The sequence below is a fragment of the Anomalospiza imberbis genome, chromosome 9 (assembly GCF_031753505.1).
Source record: "Anomalospiza imberbis isolate Cuckoo-Finch-1a 21T00152 chromosome 9, ASM3175350v1, whole genome shotgun sequence".
Classification (NCBI taxonomy): domain Eukaryota; kingdom Metazoa; phylum Chordata; class Aves; order Passeriformes; family Viduidae; genus Anomalospiza; species Anomalospiza imberbis.
This window is the reverse complement of record NC_089689.1, coordinates 12357451-12380291: the sequence shown is the minus strand read 5'-3', so window position 1 is coordinate 12380291 and position 22841 is coordinate 12357451. Positions and strand designations below refer to the sequence as shown.

Below are 22841 nucleotides of genomic sequence, written 5' to 3'. Positions count from 1 at the left end.
GGTTATGGAAAAGATGCTTGTTATGCTATGCTGAAATCTTTTCTATGAAGGCAAAGAATCTGAGAAGAGACATTCATGTTAAATATGGTCAGTAGCCTTCACTATGGGAGAAGAGGTTGTGTAGGTAGCACCTATTTGAAGCAATGCAAATGAAAGCCTTGTGGTAATGCAGGGTTGTCAGTCCTTCCTGCCTAAGCCATAAGTTGAGATATGACGTGACTCAAAATGTGCACATTCAGGGCAGAAATAGTGTGGGAACTAGCAGACAGGAGGTGACAAAGAGTATAAAAATATTTACTTGTCCCTTCCTTGCTATTCTTAGAAAATTGGCGTTTGTCTTCCAGTAGTTCTCCTGGAATTTGGTTGGAAAGCAGGAGCTCCCTGCTTCTGCCTCTTCCTTGCCTTCCACGTGGCCCCCACCCTTGCAGACCAGTGGATGTACTATCTGTCTTGTGCAGTTTGATATTCAAATTAGCTGTTGTGTAAATTATTGTATATCTTCACTAGAAGTCTTTTACTATCCTTTAACAAGTTTTTTCTTAAAATATATTTCAGATTAATGCTGCAGAGGCATTAATCTGCTTGGATGAGAAGATTTTTTTACTTACTTGTTCCTTCTCCGAGTCTTATCCTTGTATTTTTACATTAGTTATAAAATGCTGAAGTGAAGCAAGCATTTATTATTTCTGGTTAGCAAATTTATTTGAACCTACTCTTCTCACTTCTGTTCATGGCTTGTGTTTTTGAGGGGTCTTATTTTGCTATATACTAGCAAGGTCCTACCTGTCCAGTTCTTTTAATTAAGGACAAATGTAGATAATTAATTTTTATATATACCTATGTAGAAATCTATTGTTTAAAGGGATGTTGTATTTTAAAAAATGCATTTTAAGACTTTTAACTTAATTGCTGCATTAAAAAATAATAGCTTGAGTAAAAGCTGATCATTGGGAACAGCCTGTCTTTCCAATACATTTCTGAAAGGAAGAGTGTAACTGAAGGGCCACTAGAGAGAGCTTTTGTCTAGGTTAATGTGTCAATAATTGCCTTCACAGGTGACCATTCCCTTGAAGTAATGGCTGGATCCAGCAAGCAGATTTTACAAGGTAGGATGAGAATAATAAGTGTGATGTTTTATTGGTTTTATCACAATCTGCCTGCCCGGGTCTGTCACACATCTGTTATAGAGGGTTCCTCTGGATAAATGCCATGTTTTTCTTAAAGGAGCTATTTAATGAAGTTCCATTTCCCTTGTAAACAGCTCTGCTGTATCCTGTACATGACTAGGTGTTGAGACATTCACAGAAGTTTAAATGTAATGCGCTGTCAACACAGTTTAAAAGAGACATCCCAAAAGCTGGGATTCAGCTTCTGTTATTGATGCTGAAAAATTAATGAAAAACTAGAGTAGTTAAAAACAGAAACCTAAGGAGCCTAATTACAATATATGTTCTGTAACATGAAGATGCAGATTGATATAATGAAGATTGATATAATTGTTAAAGAGTACCTGAGCTTAAAACTTGTGTTTCATCAAGCTCTTAAAGTTGGTTTAGAGCAGATGGTAATGCATCTAAATTTCTTGAAGTGGTATAGGAGTCCCTGATCTGCTGAGCATTAGTTATGGATAATTTAGATGTTGATTTTGAGCTTTGGTTAGCTGCTGTTTGGTATTATTTTGCTTTTTTTAAATGTTCAGAAGTTCAAGGGAGATAATTATGAGATGTAGGAGGTAGTAATTATTTGGCATACCCAAATGTATGTAGGGTTTTCTCTTACTGGATGATCTTCTGGCTTGTTGGTAGTCCTTGAGAAGGAGCATTTTCAAGTTCTTCCAGAATTTACAGTACACTGTATTATGTATACTCAGTACTTCAGTTGAAGATATTTCAAAGTCTTTTTGTGAAACAGTCATTTTAATTGAAGCATATTAAAAAGACCTGATTTTATTTTAATTTTTCAGTACTGGGGGAAAAACCCCACCAAAGGATGCAACAGTCACTATCAAGACAATCACTCACGAGCAATCGTATCCCACAAGCAGATCAGTGCCTAGGGAAGTCTGAGCAGCAGCTATTTGGGAAAGACAACACTAGTGTTATTGGGGTGCATGGTGTTGGGTGGTATGAAATGTCCCTCTGGTCCATTTGGATCAGCTGGCCTGGCTGTGTGCCCTCCCAGCGTCTTGTCCACCCCAGCCTTCCTGCTGTGGGGTCATGAGAAACAGAAGGTCCTGATGCAGGCTGCTGTGGAGAAACCCAGCTATATCCCAGCCAGACCCAGTACAAATGCAGACTTGGAGAAATCCCCAAAGAGCTGGTGTATAGTGGTGTGTTGGTTTTACAAGAGGGGATTACCTGTCTGGAGAATTGCATTCAAAAAGCTGTTTCTGAATGACTTCCAGTCACTGCCAGCAGAGAGCTCCAAAGGCTAAACTTTGACTAGCTGTAAAGTACGTGTTTCTTTGTACTTGAAGGAAGTGTTATTCTTCAGAATAAGAGTAAGGCTTTTCATGTCTGCAGTATTGTTTAATTCTCAAAACTATTTGTCTTGGATTTCTTTGCCAAATAACTTCTAGGAGGTGTTGTCAATTAAACATTAGCACGTGTCAAAGCTTTGCAGAACTGTTTCTTATACATCTTATACAGTCTGTCCATCTTATACAGACCTCACTACTGTAGGCATCAGGGAACATGAGTTTCTGTACTATAATAAGGGCAAGTGAAAATGAAAACAGTCTAGCTGCAGCTGTTAATCACTGTTCAAGTTAACAGCCTTGCTATGAAATGCCCAATAGTGCTAAGTGCATAACAGAATGTAAATTCTTCAAATGGCCCATATTCTACAAATACATTAAAATCTTTGTGTGTTTGACCCAAAACTGACCACAAATTTAAAAAGTATAGATTTTATTATCTAGTTCTTGAAACATCTTTGTGTAAAACATCTCTGATAAGCTCTATTAGCTTTAAGAACAGCAAGTTGTAATGGTATCACTTGATCTCTTACAGGTGTATTTCTGCACATTGTGGCAGACACGCTGGGAAGTATTGGTGTAATCATATCTGCTATACTGATGCAGAACTATGGTCTAATGATAGCAGATCCTATTTGTTCAATGCTGATAGCACTACTTATAGGTGTAAGGTAAGTGTTGCTATCACTGGTATTTGGTAGGATTTTTGATGCTAGTTACAGCAGAAGTATCAGCTCAGAAGGAAAAGGGGTTTTGTTATGCTAATGGCTTACAACATTTGCTTTTCTTCCAAGAGTGGTGTGTTACCTTCTGTACAGCCATTCTAGTGAGCTCTTATATGAGCTATCTTTCTTTTCCTTTTTCTACAGCTACAACTTTCGCTCTTAAATCCGCATATTTTGTCCTTCTTTGCATAATAGTAGAAAAATGTCTTTCAGGTTCAAACTGTAGAAAGCTTCATCTCTGTATTTAGTACATGCTTATATAAACCAATGTACTCCAGTAAATGGAGCAGAATGGTTTCAGGGCAGCAGGGTTGAGACTGCTGGCACAGGATGTACCCTTGTCCTTCACAAATCAAGGCTGCTAGGTTTTGATTTTGTTTTCTTATATTGACAAGAACTGTCTTTTACTTTGCATTTGCACTCTGAGATATCTTTACTCCTTTTAAGATCTGATGGAAATGCTTCACGTACTTCTGGATTTCACAGTTGTTTCTTACCAAGTTCACTGTGAATGTGAAGCTATTTGGGTTAGATTGCTCGAGCAAATATTTCATTGAGTGATGTTATGAGGCTTTTTTGGCAGCAGTTTCAATGGTGCCATAGGGCAGTGTGCCACAACACCAGTTACAACCTAATAACTCAACTTCTTTGTCTGTTCAGCAGTGGTGAGTGTCATCTGATGAACTGCAGCTACTTCTGCTCATACCATGTATGGCATGTTTATGGCAGTGTTCACAGGATTATTGATGTGAATCTCCCTGTTAGTCAAAGTAGGGGAGCAGGCTTCAGACACAACGCCCACAGAAATGTTTGTGCTAGAAATCACTATTAAATCACCACTTTAATATGACCTTCAAAGATTTTGACTTCAACATTCTGTAATTTCATAAATGACAAATTATTACAAACTACTTCTAGTACTGAAATCTCAAAAAATGGGAAAGAAAATGTGCAAGTTTCCAAGGGGGAAGAAACTATTGCCGAGGTAGACGTAATAGCTGAATAAAAAGTTTCCATACACTTTGTATTTTAAGGGTCCAGCTTTGTGTACAGCAGAAAATACCACATGAATGACAATTCAGTTTTTTTCTTCTATTCATACAGTAGTTGAAATTTCACTGAATTCCATAATAGAGGTGTCATAATAATGCTGTTTATAGGTTTTCTAGCACAGACAGAAGGAACGTTTGAGACCCATGTTCTATGCTGAAAATGCTAGAAAAGTTCACTATTTGATGTGTCTTTTGATCTTAGGCCAGACTTCAGCCTGTAACATTATTTTGCTGGTCCACAACGTTATAAATGATCAGTAGAATAATTCTGCTATCAGTGCAGTCAGCTGCATCATAGTTGATAGAAGCAAGCCTGCATTTCTTGCCATCTGACACATCCTGGCACATCAGTGGAGCAAACACTAATTGCAGGGTTGGGTGGTTTTGTGTCGGTATTTTATTTGTTTTCTAAGCAGTCCAACAGACTGGACTATTGATAGTTTTGCTTGAAATGCACTTTAGGATCATAAATAAGATTACTGGCAGTTTCAGATGGCTGTTGAGAATTTGAGTCCCTTTCTGTGGTGTTTTATTTTAGTAATCTTCATTGACAGTTCTGATCATAAAACCACTGTTAATTTTGCCTTATTCTTCACTATGCTCTGTTTGAAGTGTCCTTTAAGAATTAGTGCAAAAGGGTTTTCAGATTTTCCCATAAGGTGGCCTTCTGTAACAGTAATATGGGAGCCCAGGTGATGGTTGGTAGGATATATAATAGTTTTGTACTTAATCTTTTAAAGTCACTTAAATCTAACCCAGAGGAAAAAAAACTACTGAAGTTCTGTGAAATTTAAAATTTGAAGGTGTGTCTGGTTTGGGGTGGGGGGGAGGGATATTTGGGGTTTGTTTGTTTGGGTTCTTTTAATTCTCTGACTCCTCATGGGATACTTGTGGGTTTGACGTGGGAAGGACTGGGATGTTCAATTTCTAGTACAGGAGTTGCTGTCGATTTCTGTGGGTCAATTTGAAACCTTGATAAATAATTTTTGTGGTAAATTTGGCTTCAGATTAATTAATTGTCTTCTGTTTCAAATGAATGTTTGTCGATTTTGTGTCCCTTTTACTGTTAAACCAGCTTTGGTAAGGTAAAGTGGAGTAAGAGTATGTGTGTGCCCCAGCAAGCAGACCCCATTCATGTGTGTTTAAAAATCAGGGTCTTGTGTAATCAGGATATTTGTGGCTGTAATAAAAGCATAGTTTTGAGCCAGAGATGCAACAGCCGGTCTGATTAAGTTTTCGAAAGTCATTCAAAAGTTTTAATGGTGTTCAGGGACTTTGCTCTAATTGGAGCTGTATCCTCTAAGTTACTGCTTAATGGTCTGACTTTGACTTAGAGAGTCTGCATGGTATGAGTAGGGGGTAGGTTAGATCCAGGACTTCTATTTCTCTGTTGTTATGTTAGGGTGCTTTCTTCTTGTGGGTTTTTTTTTTTTAGTTTGTTGTAGTTTGGTTTTGTTTGGGGTTTTGTTTTCATTTTTTAATCTGTATTCTTTATATGATACTTTTGTATACAAAGGAGTAAAGGCAGAGCAGAAATCCTTATTGCCTTTTATAGAACTATGTCTGGTGAACCAGTAGAATATCAAGGCTATTGCATGAGAATGCAGAGAAAAATCGTTGCTCTTAATCCAGGATTGCTTGTGTCTATGTGAAATAACTGTTCATTTGTTTTATATTGAGTGTTTGCTTGCTTCAGTGTTGGCCAGCTCTCTCTGGTTTCTTTGAGCCTTGCCTGCTCTTATTAGTGGGTCTTCTCTGTTCAGGTTTCTGAAATGATGGCCACACTTGCCAAAGAAATCACAAAAATACCAGTATAAGATGACTAAAAATCTCATTGGTGCAGTGTAAAGCTGTACAGACTCCACTTGATAACCTGTTTTGCGTTGTGCATGTGCAGAAGCAATGCTTCTTCAGAGAAGTCAAGCAGTGCTTTTAAATCAAATGGTTGAGCCTTCTTGTAGACAACATCTCTAATTAGTGCAAATTGTCAGCTGCTGACACAGTTGCTCTGTTGCCCCTATGATCCTTTGCTAAGCGTGCTCTAGGTTGACATACTCTGCCTAGCTCCTCATGAGTTAGCACAGAACATTCTGACTGCACAGTGAAAATCCTGTGTGGATCTGAATCTTCCTGGATGCAACCACTAATATCTGATGACTCTTTCTTCAATAACTCTGTACTATCTCATGCAAGTAAAGCATAAATAGGACATGCTTAAAATACAGAAGTCTGTTTTACCAGCATTTAATTTTTTTTTAAAGAAAAGCTTGAATATTTCAGTGTAGTTTAGGCTGACACTGTTTAAGCTTTTTCCAATGTGTTGTCCACCTAATTACATGTGCCTTGAATCAATAAATAATTTCCCAAGTGCCTGAACTGCTTTTAATATTTAAAACTAAATACTCATTTAGTTTTTAACATTAGTATTCTAAGCCTTATTTTGAAATGTTGAAGTAATTTTAGTATTTCAGTCAGCTATGTGAAACTAGTCACCACACAAAAGCCACAACCCTGGTATAAATCAAGTTTGTCCTAAACCACTATTAGACCCACATGTTTCTAGAAAGGCACAATAGACTAAATCTGATACTAGATTGCACAGAGCATGCAGACTGCATATTAAGTGGTCAAAGAAATGAGGCAATTTACTTCAGTCATTTAGTGAAGTTGTTTCCATGGGTTACATAATTTTTGCATAAAGTCTTGAGCTGCTTGAACATGATATAATATGAAAGTGCTTTGGGGGAGGGTGTGCCAGTAACATTTGAGGCCTTTCATGTTTAGGGCATAGCAGTATAAAAAAAAATTACTTTTTTTAATGAAGTGCTGCATTCCTTAGGATTCAGAAGGAATTTTCTATAGCAAAACTCCTCCAAACTAGCATGTTTGTTGTTGGTGTTATTTTAAGCCATTATTGCTAAATGTCAAGCACTACCTTTATTTACAGGGTAATGGTACCTGCCAGCCTTGCTTGAAAATCAAGGTACTACATTGTTATGAGAACAAAGAATTCAAAATCTGTAAAGCAAATGTTAAACCTGTGATCCTTGTCTTGAGCAAAGCTTGCAGTCCGAATAAAATTGCCATTGCCTAATAAAAAAAAAAAGGCATTAAAGTTCTGAAGTAGGCCAGCAGTCCTCACACTGTGGATATGGACGGTGGCTGGGAAAAAAAAGCAGAATTTGGAAAAGTGGCTGTAGATTTTGAGGTGTGGTATTTGACAAACCCTAGCTAATCTTGATCCTTAGCAATGTTTACTTTCCACAAAGCCTGTCACAAATACCCCCTATTTTCTGTAGCACTGAGAGCACTGAATGAATTTCCTGCTGTGCTCTGAGTGCAGTGTCTGTCTAAAGGGCTCTTTACCTGGAGTTGTTTTCAACTTCGCAGTCCAAGGTCACGACAATGCCAGGGTCTTGCTGGCTATGGCTACAGAAACAGTGGCATAAACAGGATGGCACTGGTATGGGCATGAGTATTATCTGAATGTGATGCAGGTTAAATAAGAGTCTGATGCTTTCACTCTTCATTTTTAATCAATCCATGTGTAGTAGTGGCAGGCTGGATTTATCAGATTCATGTCAATAGTTCATTTTGATTTGTTTGAACACCTTTCACTTCTGTAAGAGTGTATGTGCAAATGTGATGTGCTGTAACAATAGCTGCCTTTGCTTTTCTGGCTTTTGTAGAGGATATGTTTTTATTCCAAATCTTGCTGTGTTCCTCTTTCAAATTTTATTGTCTTGTAGAAAAATGTGATATTTTACATTTAAGGCTTGGTAATCAGCAATGGAATTGCGTCTGCTTTAATAGCAAAGCTTACTGACTGCTAATGCATGAGAAGGCTTTCCACTTGGTGAGAATTCAGCATTGTTTGTTTTCCTCAATAGTCTTGTAAATTAAAACAAACAAGGGGGGAAGCACCAGTGCTGTAGTTACTGTGGAGGCAGCAACTTTTTTTTTTTTTCACTGATGACTAAGCCAAAGAAAAGAGAAATCTTGGTCACAATCTCTAACTGTATTTTCAGCCAGCTTGGTTTTGTCATCTTCCCTTATGTTTTCTTCAGTCACATGAAGTGGAACTGATATTTCTAGGGCATCCTAGTGATTAAGTAATACTGGTTTTAGTTAATGTTTGAGAAAAGAGCATACTCTGTGGAGTTTTGGTTTTTAAATTAAAGGTTTTGTACTTCAGTGATATGCATGAAACAGTGGAAAACATCAGGCTTCATAAACTGGATTGTGTTGTTTGTTGTGTTAGTTTGGCTTACAGTAAGGTACCATGTGAGCTAGTGTCTCTTTGGATGCAGAGAGGCATGCATGGACACCTTTGCTCTGAACAGCATTTGTGAGGGCCTGTCACATCACTGCAGCTGTCTTTTGGCTTTTCAGCTTTGCAAAAGATAAACTTTGTATCTGAACACTGGCTCTAAGAACCAGGAAGAAGGTGTGACCCGGGATATGTTTCAACTTTCACCAACAGTATCAAGCCACATCCTGATTTACTCTATTCTTTGGACTTTTAAGACGTTCTTGTTTCATAGCCTCTTCAAATCTACTTTACAATTAATTTCTCTTCCATCAGATAATGTACATCAGTTTTATTAGTGTAAATAAGTTGTACAAATTAGACATTTTTGTTAGCTTTCTTTCATGGCTATTCTCACTCTTAGTGGTATGTTTCAATTAAAAGGCAGACTACTACATTCTCTATTCCTTTAGTTGTTTCCCTGGGAAAAAATATGCAGCCTGTATGTGTGAGGTTTTTGAAACCTTTGGATGCATATGCTCGAGAGGCCTTGTTAAATTTATGGGAATGGAATAGTGTTCAAAATTCTTGCATTCACTTTGCATCCTGAACTTGTATATTGGTCTTTCAAGGTTTTTATTATGAAGTGAACCTGCATTTTAAATAGGGAGTTAAACTGAAATCAATTCATCAGTGGAGTGTGTTGGCAGCTCCAGCTCCCTTTGATGTAATGCTTGTGACATGGACATTATTTAGTGAGATGGGTCCATTAATAAGAGAACCTTTTTCCACTAAACTTCTGTAATCCACTGTAGAATGTGACATGCCAATTAAGCTTTCTTTAGACAGATTGACAGTTATTGCATTGCTAAATGTTTGCCTTGGTGACAGGTATAGTTTAGGCAACTCCTGCTTGCCCCTAATTGCTTCTTCCTATTTCTGAACTGATGCCTCGGTGGCAGTGCAAACATGGGAGGCCATGTGCTGGAGGGCACCAGGCAGTGAATTTGGCTGGAACAACCATTATGCCTGCAAGAAAACTTAATTTTAGGACAGTGGTTTTTCCAGGGGTTCATTAGACAAGAGTCACACAGCCTCTCGCTCCCTCCCACCCTGGCCAGGTTTAGCCAGGGAGTGAGCTGAGCAGTCCATCAGCCAGCACTGCCCCATGTTCAAATGGAAACACTTTAAAAAAAATGATTAGGTCATCTGTTCACATCTGCAAATACACAGCTGGTCTGTGCCATGCATTCCACATCACTTCAGGAGATTTTAAACAAAGGTTCTGCAGTGTCCTTTAACAACTGGTCCAGTTAATCTATTACAAATGTTTCAGGTGTGCTTTTAATCCCATAACTCCATGTACTGCAGCTGTGAGGCCAGTGCTGAACTCTGAAATTAAGCTTACAGTTTCTGCAATATATAATCACTTTCAGTCCAGAATGTTAGGTGACTTGCATGCTCTTGAAATTAAATTGCTATTTAAGCTTTACTCTTGGGCTACAGATATTTGTCATCCACTTGAAAATTTTAGAATGCTCTACTGAACCAGACATGATGCACTACTGCTAAACAAAAAAATCACCATGCTGAATACTTAGTAAGAGTATAACCTGTTAGTGGTAGCTTCAGGGTATAGGATTACTGCTCTCCTGGTTTTATTAAAAAACAAAAAGTAATAATAATAAAAAAAGGTATTAAATGTCTTCTTAGTTTGCTGATTAAACAAGATCATTTGGCCAGGAGGGAACCTCTAATTGCTTCCAAATGTTTAACCCTTGAGCTTGGATGAGACCCTACACTTAGTTCACTTCAAGAATATGCCAAGTTGTCTGTTTCTGACAAAATAACTCTGTTGTAGCTGGACTGTTCCACACTAATTTTGTTTTATGATTACCCCATTATTATCTTAGTTCATAAGAAAAATATGCCTTAAAACAAACACAAAAGCAAACCCATTTTCAGTTGAGTATTTTTATGGTTGCTTGTGAAAGATTTGTCACTGAAGTTGGTTTTGAACTATAGAGCTGCTTTGTTGTATAACTTCCAAGACACCAAGAGATTTCATCTCAAATCCCGTGCTTAAACCATTAGCTTTTGTGACTGACCACCAGCTGACTCTGGAAACCGTGGGGGAGAAATAATCTTGCCTTTGATAGGACACCATTGTAATTTTGTCAATCCTTTTATTTTCTGCACTGGATTTTCATGGCGACTTTCTCAGCTTCTGATGGAAGAACTAGAGAAAAATTTCTCAGCATTAAGGAATCTTAGGTTGCTCCTTGCACCTTTTGAAAATGTAATAACAGCCAATTTCCTTTTTTCTTTCTAGTATTGTTCCACTTTTAAAAGAGTCCATTGGGATTTTGATGCAGCGAACTCCTCCTTCCTTGGAAAATGCCCTGCCTCAGTGCTACCAGAGGGTGAGCTCTTAACCTGTTTTTGCTCTGACTGATCAAGCTGCTGACTGAGCCTCAGCTGTGTGTGTGAGGATATTTTATGATGTTTTTCCAGTAAAAGGAATGATTTTATGATGTTTTGCCAGTCAAAGATACCCTAGAATACAGAAATGGAGGTACCAATTTAATTAATAGTTTCCTAGAGTCCTAAACTGCATGTAGCTTCACCTCAGTTTGTGTTTTAAAAATGTCCTATGTTAGTTCAGAAAAATAGATCCTGAAGCTATTCCTCCCAAAGTACTTTGTGCTTATACATAACATTGGAATTGTATTTATAAGAATACAAAGATTACTCTGGATTTGACCTGTTCTCCTACTTAACTTTTCTATTAATATGCCATGAAGTGCCTTTGCGAAGTTAATACAAAGCACTTGAAGGAATGCTGCCTTTCCTTGGGAGTTACAGGCTTGTAATCATCACACGGAGGGTTTACTGAAAGTGGAAAGAGGAAACAACAAAAGGATTGGCAGGACACATCTAAACCCTCACAAAATTGTAAATGATATATTAATATATTTCTGTTAAACTTAGAATCTCACAAGTTGTTTCATGGCAAAATTCACAAAAAGGGCAATTTTAACTGACTTCTCTCGTGAGCACCTCTATTTTCAGAAATGGTTCAGTAAAATATATGTAGAATGTAAATGCAGCAGGGTACAAAATCACAACTTACAGAAAATCATGACACAGACACAAATCCATATGTTTCAACTTCCTTACAGTAACTGAGATAGTAATAAAAATTTTGGTAAAAGATGACAAAATGGACAGTGAACTCGAAGTAAAAGAATGCATTGGCTTTTATAATACTTTCTGTAAAAAGCCATAGTACAGAAAACTATTTTCTGAAATACACTTTCTAAAATTTGCGTCTGTTTTTAGGTGCAGCAGTTGCAAGGAGTCTACAGTTTACATGATCCACATTTCTGGACCCTCTGTACTGATGTTTACATAGGGACTTTGAAGTTACTAGTAGCTCCTGATGCTGATGGAAGGTGGATTCTAAGCCAGACTCACAATATTTTTACTCAGGTATGCCTTATCAGTCGAAATCACATCTCAAAGTGTAAATTGCTTGATGTGACATTGTAATTCTTGTCAAGAAAGGTTAAATATTTCTGAGTGTGGAATCTGTTTTGAAAAGCCTCCCTGCTCCAGCTGTATAGAACAATTTCAGAATACTCAGTTGTGTAGATGGAAAGAGTGTACCTCTCTGCATTAGTTTTTCATGCCACTTTATGGAAGTACCAGATGTAGTTGTCTCAGGTGTATCAAATGGGGTCGATCTATATTGACCTGTAAGGAACTAAGAAAACAGAAGAGGCTTCTCTTAGGATAGAGTTTCTCACCACAGACTGGACCTACTCATTTTCACTGCATTGGCAGCTTGCACATGTGATGGCTTTCTGGATAGATTCATAATGTAGAACTGGTTTGAGCAACAAGTCCCACGTTACGCTCTTGTGCTTAGCTCCATTTTAAACTGACAGTTCTTGAAGCAGCATGCTTTTCAGGAAGTTAAACTGGCACAAAAGAAAGTAAGAATTGCTTTTGTGCAGCTTCACATGTGGCAGTTATCTAGGATGAATCAGGTAATGCGGCAAAGCTAATGTTAATACATCATTATGTGTGTGCACTTGACTGTGTGAAGAACTCCTTACTCATCTGGTGTTCTCTGAGTGATGAGCTAAATGAGGAGATGAATTACAGAAAAATAAGTTGTTTAGGTTTTTTGCTAGGTCATTTACTGATGTGGGCTGATGTTCAGGACTGGAAACTGCTTTGGCTTTACAGCATTTTTAACCCTCCTTCCCTTTTCCACAGGCGGGAGTAAGGCAGCTTTACATACAGATTGATGTTGCAGCCATATAGTCAGTTTCTGGAATGGTGCAGTTGGACCAAAGTTTTCAGTACTGTACTGGTGTAGCAACACTTCTTGAGACAGAGCCTGCCTCCACCACGTCTGGAATTTTCTGAATAGATTTCTGCCCTTGGGCTACGGAGGAAGTTCACTTCTAGGAGTAAATATTGAATGAATGTTATGGACTTCGGGTCTTGTTTTTTTTGGGGCCCCTAAACTTGTACGTTTTTGAGGGTTTTTTACTTAATAAGATTGTGGTACTGGAAACCCTGTCATGTCTTCAGTAAAGCTGCTGAAACCACTGCTCATTCCCATAAAACCAGTGTTATCGGCAATTGGAAACTTGTTTTGTAGACAATGTCACAATGGCTGACATGCTTCAATATAATTGTATGTTTGTACAATTGTTTGTACTTTGCAAACTTAATGAACCAAACCATATTGGGTTTTCAAAGTGCCTTTTATATCAGGAGAGCTATTTGCCAGCATAAATATGGAGCATCAAAGGGTTTTACTACTTTTACAAATAATCTTGTATGCAGTCTGATTATTTACTTGTGATGTATGCGGGGGGGTTGTGTACTTACATAACTGTAGATGTTAGACTTCCATTATATTTGCATCTTACCAGACAGAAAAATTCTAAATGTAAAAGACAAAGCTGTTGTGAAGAGACTTGCTTCTGAGACAAGCTGGGTATTTTGTTGCACGTCTTGTGAAAATTATTTTTGTTCAAATATTAGCTTTAACTCCAATTCTTAGTCTCTTCATACTGTTGAGAGTAATGAGACATTACATGATGTTGCTAATGTTCAGTCACTTAAACAATGGGCAGTTGAAGGAAGATGCTGGTGGTGGAAGCAATGCTTGAAGTTTTTTATTTTCCAAATCGTGGTAGAAAAAAACTAAATCCTGAAATTGTGGAAGGTTAAGTCTCCTTGATTTTAATAGGTTGTTATAATTTTTATTAAAGTGATGAAGTTCAAATTTTGCCTTTCCAAATATTGAAAATAGTTGTTTCTGGCAGTTATACCTGAAATGGAAATAAGGACCACTTTTCATGCTGTTTTAGCTTATGCTTTTCCCAGGCTGACAAATCTTTGACTATTTTACTGCAGCCTTGTATGTTTTCATAGGGGAGAAAATTCTCAGTGCAGTAAGGGTTGTTAGACTGGGCTTTTTTTCCCCCAGAAACATTCTTCTGTCATATATTTTCTAGCATTTTTTATCATTTTACTCAGATACCTGAGTGTCACTTTCAAAAGCAATCTGCTATGTTTGGTATTACAGATGATAGTTCCACTATGCTGTAGTAGTTCACTTAATAATGGAAGACTTTTAAAGAGGACATTTTACAAACAGAACATGGTGAAGTAAAAAGCGATACAGGCATTTTTCTGAGAAATCACAGCTGCCACTGATTGGTATGGATTTTATGTTTATTTTGGTACCTGTCAGAGGTAATACTAAAGTCAAGGCCCTGAGAAGCTTACAATGTCTATGTAGTAAGTGCTAGGCACGATGAAATTACTGAAGATTGATCTGCAGAAATGGTTTGTTTGCCACTGATATTGTTGAATCCATCACAGATAGGAAGAGTTTCTTACATTCATTCTGTTGTTCCTGTATAGCTCCTGATTTCTTGTTATGTGAAACCACAACACTTGCCAGATTTGATGGTGGTTCCTGAATTTTCCAGTTGAGATACTGAAACGTGAATGTTGATTTTGTCCAGATCTTGGGGGTGTACACTTGTGCTTGGAACTGGAAACTGGGTGGTAAAAAATGGCAGTACAAAGCCACGTATAATATTGGTTTTAATCTTTGCTGTCTCTTCCAGTCCTGAGATCCTTCCATTGCCATTTCCGATCCTGTTTGCTCTCCCTGGGGACGCAGGCGCAGAGTGCCCTCCCAGCAGGCTGCATGTTCCGCATCTCTTTCCTGGCCTCCTGCCTGGCACTCTGTCAGGCTCTCTCCCTGTCCCACCTGGCAGATGCTGTGCCAGGCCCAGAGTTCCTGACTGGAAGATCCTGACCCACGGCACAGGGTGGGGTGCAGGAATCTGTTGAGCAGACTGGAGCGCTGCAGTTTAAGATAATATGCGCATGTATGTTCACAGAGAAGGTGATGAAAATCCTGTTGTGATTATAGGGTGGAGGTACTGTTTTGTAGAGTGGTGCATATAGACTGCTTCTTGCTGGCTGCCAGCAGGACTTCATTTTTAAAGAGTTACTATTACTGCTATTTGAGGCTAGAGAAGATCAACTGATATCACTTTAAAGGCAAGCAGCAGACAGATTCATTGCAACTGTGTCATGATCCAAGAGCAAGCTTTGGTTTAAGTCACCTTTACACCAGCATGTTTCAGGACTGACTGTTCCTGGACTTGTTGAAATGCTGTAGTGCTGCCCAAATTGCTGAGCTTGGCCACTATTTTAGCTTCATAATGAAAAGAGAACTGCTACTATTTGTTTCCAAGTGAGAACCTTGGCAGAGTGGCTGTTTGTCTGATGGTGGTGATGGTGTTCTTTTAAATGTACATCTACCAAATTTTTAATATGGGAAATGGAGTGAAAAAGCCTATAAGCCTGTTACAATTACACAACAATTTTAATAACTTTTGATAATTGTTTTTGCTTATTATGATTTAGCTGATTGTTGGAAGCATATGTACAAGTCTGAGTTTTTTAGCCAAGCACTTCATTATGTTTAAAAATTTATAGTAAGAAATGTATCATTTGTTTGTCAAATGTAATTGGGGGTAGTGTAGGGAAGTCAGATTCAAAACAGACTTTAGCCTTTTTAGCCTGAAAAAGGATAAGCATCACAAAAACACAGTGTATGACATGTTCAGTCAGTAACTTCAGTCGCATGTAGTATGTCAGTAAACAAGGGACATTGATATTTTTTTCACCTAAGGGGATACTTGCTCAGGTTTTAGAAGAGTACAAACCATGCAGTTGAAAGCAAAAGCGCAGCTTTCCTTACCCTGAGAGCCAAAGCACCATTATTTGTGTTTTGCTAATTACTTAACAGTGGCTGCTTACCTAACACTTTACTATTGACACTTTATTGGAGATGCAAGGCAGGATTTAAACAAAGACTTGTGTGAATGGCTGACATCCAGAGATGGGTGAATGTCTGCAGATCATGTGCTAAAACTCAGCTTCCTGGTATCCACTTCTGAATTTTGAATCAAGTTTTCAAAGTGTCTTTTTCTCATATTTTCATGTAACTGATATTTACTGTGGGGTTAGGTTACTGGTTTGTGGGTTATTTTCTTTTGTGACTGAAACCAGTAACTTAAAACTTTCTTGTTCCAAAGACAAAGCCTGCCAACTGCATGATTTTTACCACACCTACAGCAAAATAAGCAGATAAATGTTACAGAGTATCTGTGTTAAAATGCCTCAATGTTTTTTGGGCTACATAACAGTGGAAGAAAACTCCTCTTATGAATATGCACAGTAAGGACTGGTCCTTTATAGGCTAATCTGGTAAGTGTACAGCTCTGGATAGACTGGCTCCTTTCATGAGGAGGGCCCTACAGAGAGCTGAGTTCCTCGTTTGATTTGCTAAGCTAAGATGAAAAGTAAATAAACGACTTTGCTTTTTATGTAATAATGCCTACTAAAGCAAAAGTTCAGTTGCATCATTAGTAAAAACTGCTGACACTATTTTTACACAAAAATTGAAGCTGCTACTACTAATAAAATGGACCTTAGTGACTTAACATTCTTAATTTACTTTTTTTTTTAAAGATGTAAAGCTGGGTTTAAAGGGGAAGGAAAATTAATGGTTTCTCTTTTTACCTGTTGTAAGTGAACCTGTTCCGGGAATGTAAACAAGATACAAGAGGAGAGAATCTGCTGCTGAACTGCAGTTTTCCATCTTCTGCACATAGTGTGCAAACAAATTGTAAAGTCCATGCTTTTCTTTCACTGTGCAGTTGCACAGTGCAGATTTTCAGTTGCATGCTTTTATAAAATGCAAACCCTTATCTTTCTTCACGACACAAAGTCTTTAAATTGTTCAGAGCAACAATTTCAGTTAATAATTAAACCCTGTTCTGTTTTCTCCAGCAGCCATTAGATTGCTATGATTCTTGATTATCCCATTCCTTTAAACAGGATTTGTTTCTTTCTTTTTTTTTTTAATAATCTCTCTGATCCTCAATACTGACTCAGTAGTTAATTCCTGCTTTACACTTCTGTGCAGACTGCTGAGGTTCTCTTTTGGATTTGTTGACTGTTCAGGCTTTGTTGCAATACCCATCCCTGTGGGGACTTCCTTGGCCAGACACTGCTATAATGTGAAGCAATGCCAGCCATGCTGGGCCTGGCATGCGAAGAGTGAGTCTTGCTGTGTGCAAATACTGCTCAACCTACTTGTCTGTTTCAGTGAGCCACAAAACGTTCCTGCCTATGTGGTAATTTGGCTGAAATAATGTGTAAAACGAGCTGGGTATTTCACTTCCCGTGTGCATTGGAGCCTCTCACATGTGTGCTGGGATCTTGGACAAGAGTTAAGTGAATCACTACAGTATCTTGGCTGAAGTGTGAAATAATGTGAATGAAGCAATTGCCAAAATAGTTCCTGGTAGCATACAGCATATTGCTTGAATTACCTTTAAATTTCAGGAATTACTCTTAGCAGTGAGCTTCAGTTCAATAGCAAAGTGTGTCAAAGTACCTGTGAAGAAATCTGGCAGGTAACACAAGGCAGCTCACTAAAATTCTGAAGACTATGATTTTGTTCTGGAATGCTAATGTTAGTAGCTTAGCCACGGCTTGTCCCAAGTGCAATATTAAGAAATTTTTATTATAATCTTTTCTACTTGAATACAGTCTATATAAAATGTTAAATATCCTATATTGCTGAAAAGATATGGGATCAAATTTCTTTCCAATAAATCTTCAGTTTAAAAAAATATGCAAACAGGTCTGCTTTGTTTTCATCATACTGTGAAGAATAGTCGAAATAGCAGCCACCATCATCTACAAGCTGATTTTAAAGAGAGTTCTTGCAGTTTGTTTGCTGAGACTTGGCTTGAGGTTAATTGTGGTTGCTGCAGTTGAGTCTAACCCTTCATAAATGCTAGCATTAACATATGAAGAAATCCAGTTCTATTTTAAGTTGCAGTCTTCTGAACTAAGAAATTCTGTGCAGCTTCTCCCACTCTTTCACCAGCTGTCCAAAGGGAAAGTTCTTGGTTTTCTTTGGTTTAGAGCATGCTCACCTGCCTGTATTTACTCTCCCCAAGGCAAAGATGGACACAGACCTAACAGGTTTTGCACACTAATGCTTTGTATTGGTAAGAGAACTCCTGAGTTTTTGCAAAGATAAAAGGCAAAATTTAATATCTAATGCACTTAGAACAATGTATGCAGTAGGTTTGGTTAATGCACTACAGCAAGCGATGTCACACAGATACCTGGTACTCTTCTTATCCTAGTCAGCAGCCCAAGACTGGTGTGGATGTCAATGATCTGAATCAAAGGTTTGGAAGTTTCTGGAGGTGTCTGCAGGGTAGAAGCTGATACCAGCAGGTGCAGTTTGCAGCCTCAGGTAAAAGCAGGTCCATGTTCCTACAGTGTTGTCCTCTGAAGCAATATAGAGCCTAACTACAGTTAGACAAGTCTTAATTAGTCATAGCAATATCTTTATGCTGTTATGCAATTAAAGATGGAATAAAAATAGAAATCCTTGTTTTTATTTAAGTAGTCCTTTGACATGCATTATTTTCAAAACTGGAACTATCTACAGAGAACAGTTTAAGCATTTCCAATTCCAGAGGATGCATAGTGCCTGTAACAATTAAGGAATGTAGTGGAGCACCCAGTTCCACAGTGGACATCTGCTGTAGAGTACCTGAAGCAATCTTCTCATCTAGAGCGCCCACACGAGCAAGGCCAACACAAATTGTGTTTTCAGTAATTTCTGCAAGAAAGAAGATGAAATGTTTAATTTATTGACTAATGGTCCTATCACAAGGGGAAAAGTACTCAAAATGCTTAAACCTTAACACTGCTTTCTTAAACTTCCAATTATTAAATTATTGGAGTGGCCTAGAAAAGAAACTTGTTCTTCAAAGAAAATAAAGCTTAAGGATGTTGATAAGGAGGATTTCATTCAGGAATTGTGTTCACTTTGAGGGAACTGCTGCTTCTGATTCCTTCTGGATGGATGTAAATGATAAAATTAAGGGATTTTCATTTTAACAGTATTGAAGGAATAAACTTTTTAAATGAGGAGTAGAGCTAGATGAATTTGTTAGTAAAAAAATCTGTGACACAATTGCATCATCTTTATTAGGTGCTGTGGTTTTACCCTTGGTCTCAATAAATATTTCACAGTTTGCTCCTGACTAGTGTTAACAATTCAAGGTGAAAATCACAGTTCTGCATCTTTGGTTGACCTAGATTCCTGCAGGTGTTCGCATAATGCAGAGTGTGTCATTCTAAGTAAAACAGAGCTGAGATTTTTTGAAGCTTGACTGATCTAAAATGCTCAGAATCTTTCTGCCTCCTGCAATTCTAGTGGCTCAAAGAGCTCACAGTTCCGCATGGATAGAAACAGTGCAGGGTTTCCAGACTGAGGCTTTGACTGTACCTCCAGGAGCCACCAGTGCACCTTCATTGATGCTCAGTGAACTGTGCTGGGCTCAAGCTTGGCTAAATCCATCTCATGACCAGGATTTAAGGCAGCCCAAATCCACTGCAGAGCTGAATTCTGGGAGTCAGGGGAAGGGAGTGGAGTTCAGAGGCTCATCAGAGGTGTGACTCCAGAGGGGTGGTAGCAGACAAAAGCAGTCCAATCATACCTGGTTTTTCTCCTTGGAGCCTTCTGTTTTGAATAATGGCAAGAAGCTGTTCTGCAGCTTGATTCACACTCATGTAACGTGGTGGCTCATAAATCTTTCTTCCTCTGCAGGGAAGGAAAAGCAGAGAAATTTCACATACAACTCACTTTGTTATCCCCAGCAATCTTACAGCTTATTTCAAGAGACCTCTAGGCCAGCAGGTTGTACTTAAACAGGCCCAGGTCAGGCTGGGTCTTTTGGACAAGAGTGGAATTTTTAAAGAATACAGAAATCTGTTGTGCTCTTGCCACACCAATGAAACAGCTGGGCTCCAGCTGCCAGATCATTTAGATCCTCAAAGCAAATTCAGCTGCGAGAAGCAAGATGCAGGTTTTGCAGCTACTCTTGAAGGTTGTATTAGACTTAAATCCAAGGGTATACAACCGTTTTTCTGTTAAATGCCCTGTAGACAGATGATTACAGACTAGAAATATATTCTTACATGAAATGCTGCTTTCTTTGCCAACTGTGGATTCAGTCAAACAGATTTTATTTTGAAACTCCAGAATAAACAAACCTTAATGATACTGTGAGACTTCACAAATGTTAATTTAGACCAGTTACAGCATGTGTATAGAGGAGCCATTTATATTCACCACTGTGAAAACATACAGATTGCAGAGATGAGGAAGATGTGGCAAAAGCTTTTTGAATACAGTTAAACGAGCACAAGAGCATTTTCTGTATATTGCTTATTTAACTCTTTAAGAAGAGTGTTATGTATTCTGCACTTTGCACTTGTTCCAGCCAGTGTACAAAGAATAAAATTAGAACACTGTTTCAGATATTAATCTGTTTCAGGAGGTGACAGAACAGTAGAGAACTAACACTTCATTCACCAAGAGGAAAGCCTGTCCCTTTCTGACTTAGTGCTTCTCACAGGAACAGTTACAGAAAAGATGATGTTCTGCTGCAACTCCATTCAGTTACTGTAAATAAAGCCAGGCCCTATTGCAAGGAACAAAAGAGTTTCACTCTTCGTAAGAAACAAAGAGGCCACCAAGAAGCAAGAGAGAAGAAGGCAGGTAAGTTAATATTAAACTATGGGCAAAGAACCTTTGTTCCTTGTACAAAAAAACCTTTGTAGGGGCACTGTGCGTTTTGATGTATTTTCAAAATAGCGACTCACTTCATGAGATTCTCCAGAGACTGCTCCTTCACTTTAATATCTGTAGAACAAAAAACATTAAAAAATAGCTTTCCTACAAAATTCCTACTTGGTTTTCTATGTAGGTGAAGCCTTAGCAACATTTTAGCTATTATTAATATTATTATTAAATTTCACTATTAGAATATGGATCACACTGTACTGTTTCATCTGTTAGTTAGTCTCACAATCCTGTGACTTTATGCGTGTGATTTTACCCAACAACAGGGCAAATTTCACAGATTTCAGAGCAACACAGCCAAATAAAAATCCTGGTAAATATACAAATAGGCCTATTTACCATAAGATAGTTAAATACTAGCACATTAAATTATGAGCACATTATGTCACAGAATGTAAAGCAGTCTGACTGCTCGATAGTGATTACATCACTGCCATGCAGGAACCTGACTTTCATTAGCACTTCCTTCCTGTCCCAATCAAAATTTAGAACAAGCTTCTGTTATGGGAAAAAAAAAAAAGGATTTGGGCAAAACTGAAATAGAGGAGGGGTCAGGTAGGTAAGACTGCACAGCTGCAATTGTATGAAACAAATTGACCATAATCTTTCCAAGAGGAATCCAAATGTTGCCTTCACTCAAACACCCTTTCTCCCCCCCAAACTGTCATGGAGAAAGCTGGATACATTTTTAACCTTGAATAAGTACTCCTTGTTACATAATCAACTTCTAAACCAAAGTGACTCAGATGAAAGAGGTTAAAATGCAAAACCCCACAACTGTAAGTGCCCAGTTTACTGACTTGCTTCTACATCCATTAAGTCACTTTCAGTTCAAAAGTATCAGCACTAACCTTTTTAATACCACATTGGCTTATCTGGTGATCTAGTCAGTTGGGTAAACACTCAATACATAGACTAAAAGGCAGGAGAGTGGCTGCTGCTCACCAAGTAAGCACAGGGTGTGCATTCCATTCTGCCTGTTCTTCTCAATCTTGTCAAAGAAGCTCTCTGGCTTCCACATATCTGTCCAGAACACTATGGAAACGGTTTCTCCAAAATTGTACAACTGGAAAACAGAGCAAATTCAGTAACATACATGTGCAATAAGAAAAAATAAGAGCATGCAATAATGTTACAGGCCAAGTCATGAGCTACTTGTAAAGTTTTTACTGCATTCACCTTTCCAATGCATAATTAGTAACTTTCTACTTTCTTTTGTTACTCAATTCTGAAGTCCTTTTAAAGGCAAAAACTTTGTAAGATTGTCACCAAAATTATTATTTGCTATTTCTTACCTTGGTTAAGGGATTTTTATTTCTTACTTTGGTTAAGGTTAGACAGCTTGGAATAATGCTATAATTTAATGTTTTGATTCTACTGATTAAAATGGCATTTTGCTGCAGATGGAAGCTCTAGCAGGGAAAAGAAGTTGCAGTCTAAGGAGATAGTGGATATGAAGATCTGAAGACAGATTGTGCAGGAAGCAGAGAGGTACAACATGGTTTATGCACATATGGTAAGAATATTGCTAGCAGATTCTATGTCAAGCATACTCACTGGTTCTATTCTCAGTCTTAACACATTTATTACTGTAAGTCCCTCATCTTGGTGAAGACATTTGAAGCAATAGTCTTGCCAATCATCTCTGGTGATGCAAAAGTGAAAGTCACATGTAACTTAAGGCAGTATTTGGCTTGGAAGTAGTTTTTGCCCTGAAATAGGGGAATACCAAGCATCAGTTTTGGTCTATTTACCTCTGGACTGGGGCCACTCCAGATGGATTTTACAGCTTGCCAATATTCTGTCTGCTCAAGTCCACCAGAGAAACAACAGCTACATGGAGTACCCTTCTCACTTTCTCTGTACTCCTGGAAGGAAAAGCTGCTTTTCCAAGCCCATGAAAGGAGACAAAGGCACTGTGTGTGCTTTGGCAGAGGACCCTGTATAGATGCAGCTCTGGCAGCCCTGTGCTATGTGGGGATTCCCATACACATACTTCTGTTACTGTGGCATTAGGCTGTGGCTTTAACTCCTTTATGCTGGTAGA

General features: G+C 38.2%; 2 protein-coding genes across 4 annotated transcripts in view; one reads left to right on the top strand and one right to left on the bottom strand.

The window, feature by feature from the left end:
• The window catches only part of SLC30A7 (solute carrier family 30 member 7), a 26181-nt gene extending 9616 nt beyond the window's left edge, over window positions 1-16565 (top strand). For all 3 annotated transcript variants that reach the window (XM_068199704.1, XM_068199703.1, XM_068199705.1), the window contains 5 exons: window positions 1056-1106; window positions 3012-3147; window positions 10835-10925; window positions 11845-11994; window positions 12787-16565. In XM_068199704.1, the coding sequence (XP_068055805.1) occupies window positions 1056-1106; window positions 3012-3147; window positions 10835-10925; window positions 11845-11994; window positions 12787-12834 (476 nt within the window). In that variant the 3' untranslated portion in view covers window positions 12835-16565. The remainder of the gene's footprint in view (window positions 1-1055; window positions 1107-3011; window positions 3148-10834; window positions 10926-11844; window positions 11995-12786) is intronic.
• The window catches only part of DPH5 (diphthamide biosynthesis 5), a 23945-nt gene continuing 15114 nt past the window's right edge, over window positions 14011-22841 (bottom strand). Inside the window, exons 4-7 of the mRNA XM_068199711.1 lie at window positions 21740-21860; window positions 20815-20854; window positions 19647-19750; window positions 14011-18763 (exon numbers count right to left, since the gene is read on the bottom strand). Coding sequence (XP_068055812.1) covers window positions 18540-18763; window positions 19647-19750; window positions 20815-20854; window positions 21740-21860 — 489 coding nt within the window. The 3' untranslated portion in view covers window positions 14011-18539. The remainder of the gene's footprint in view (window positions 18764-19646; window positions 19751-20814; window positions 20855-21739; window positions 21861-22841) is intronic.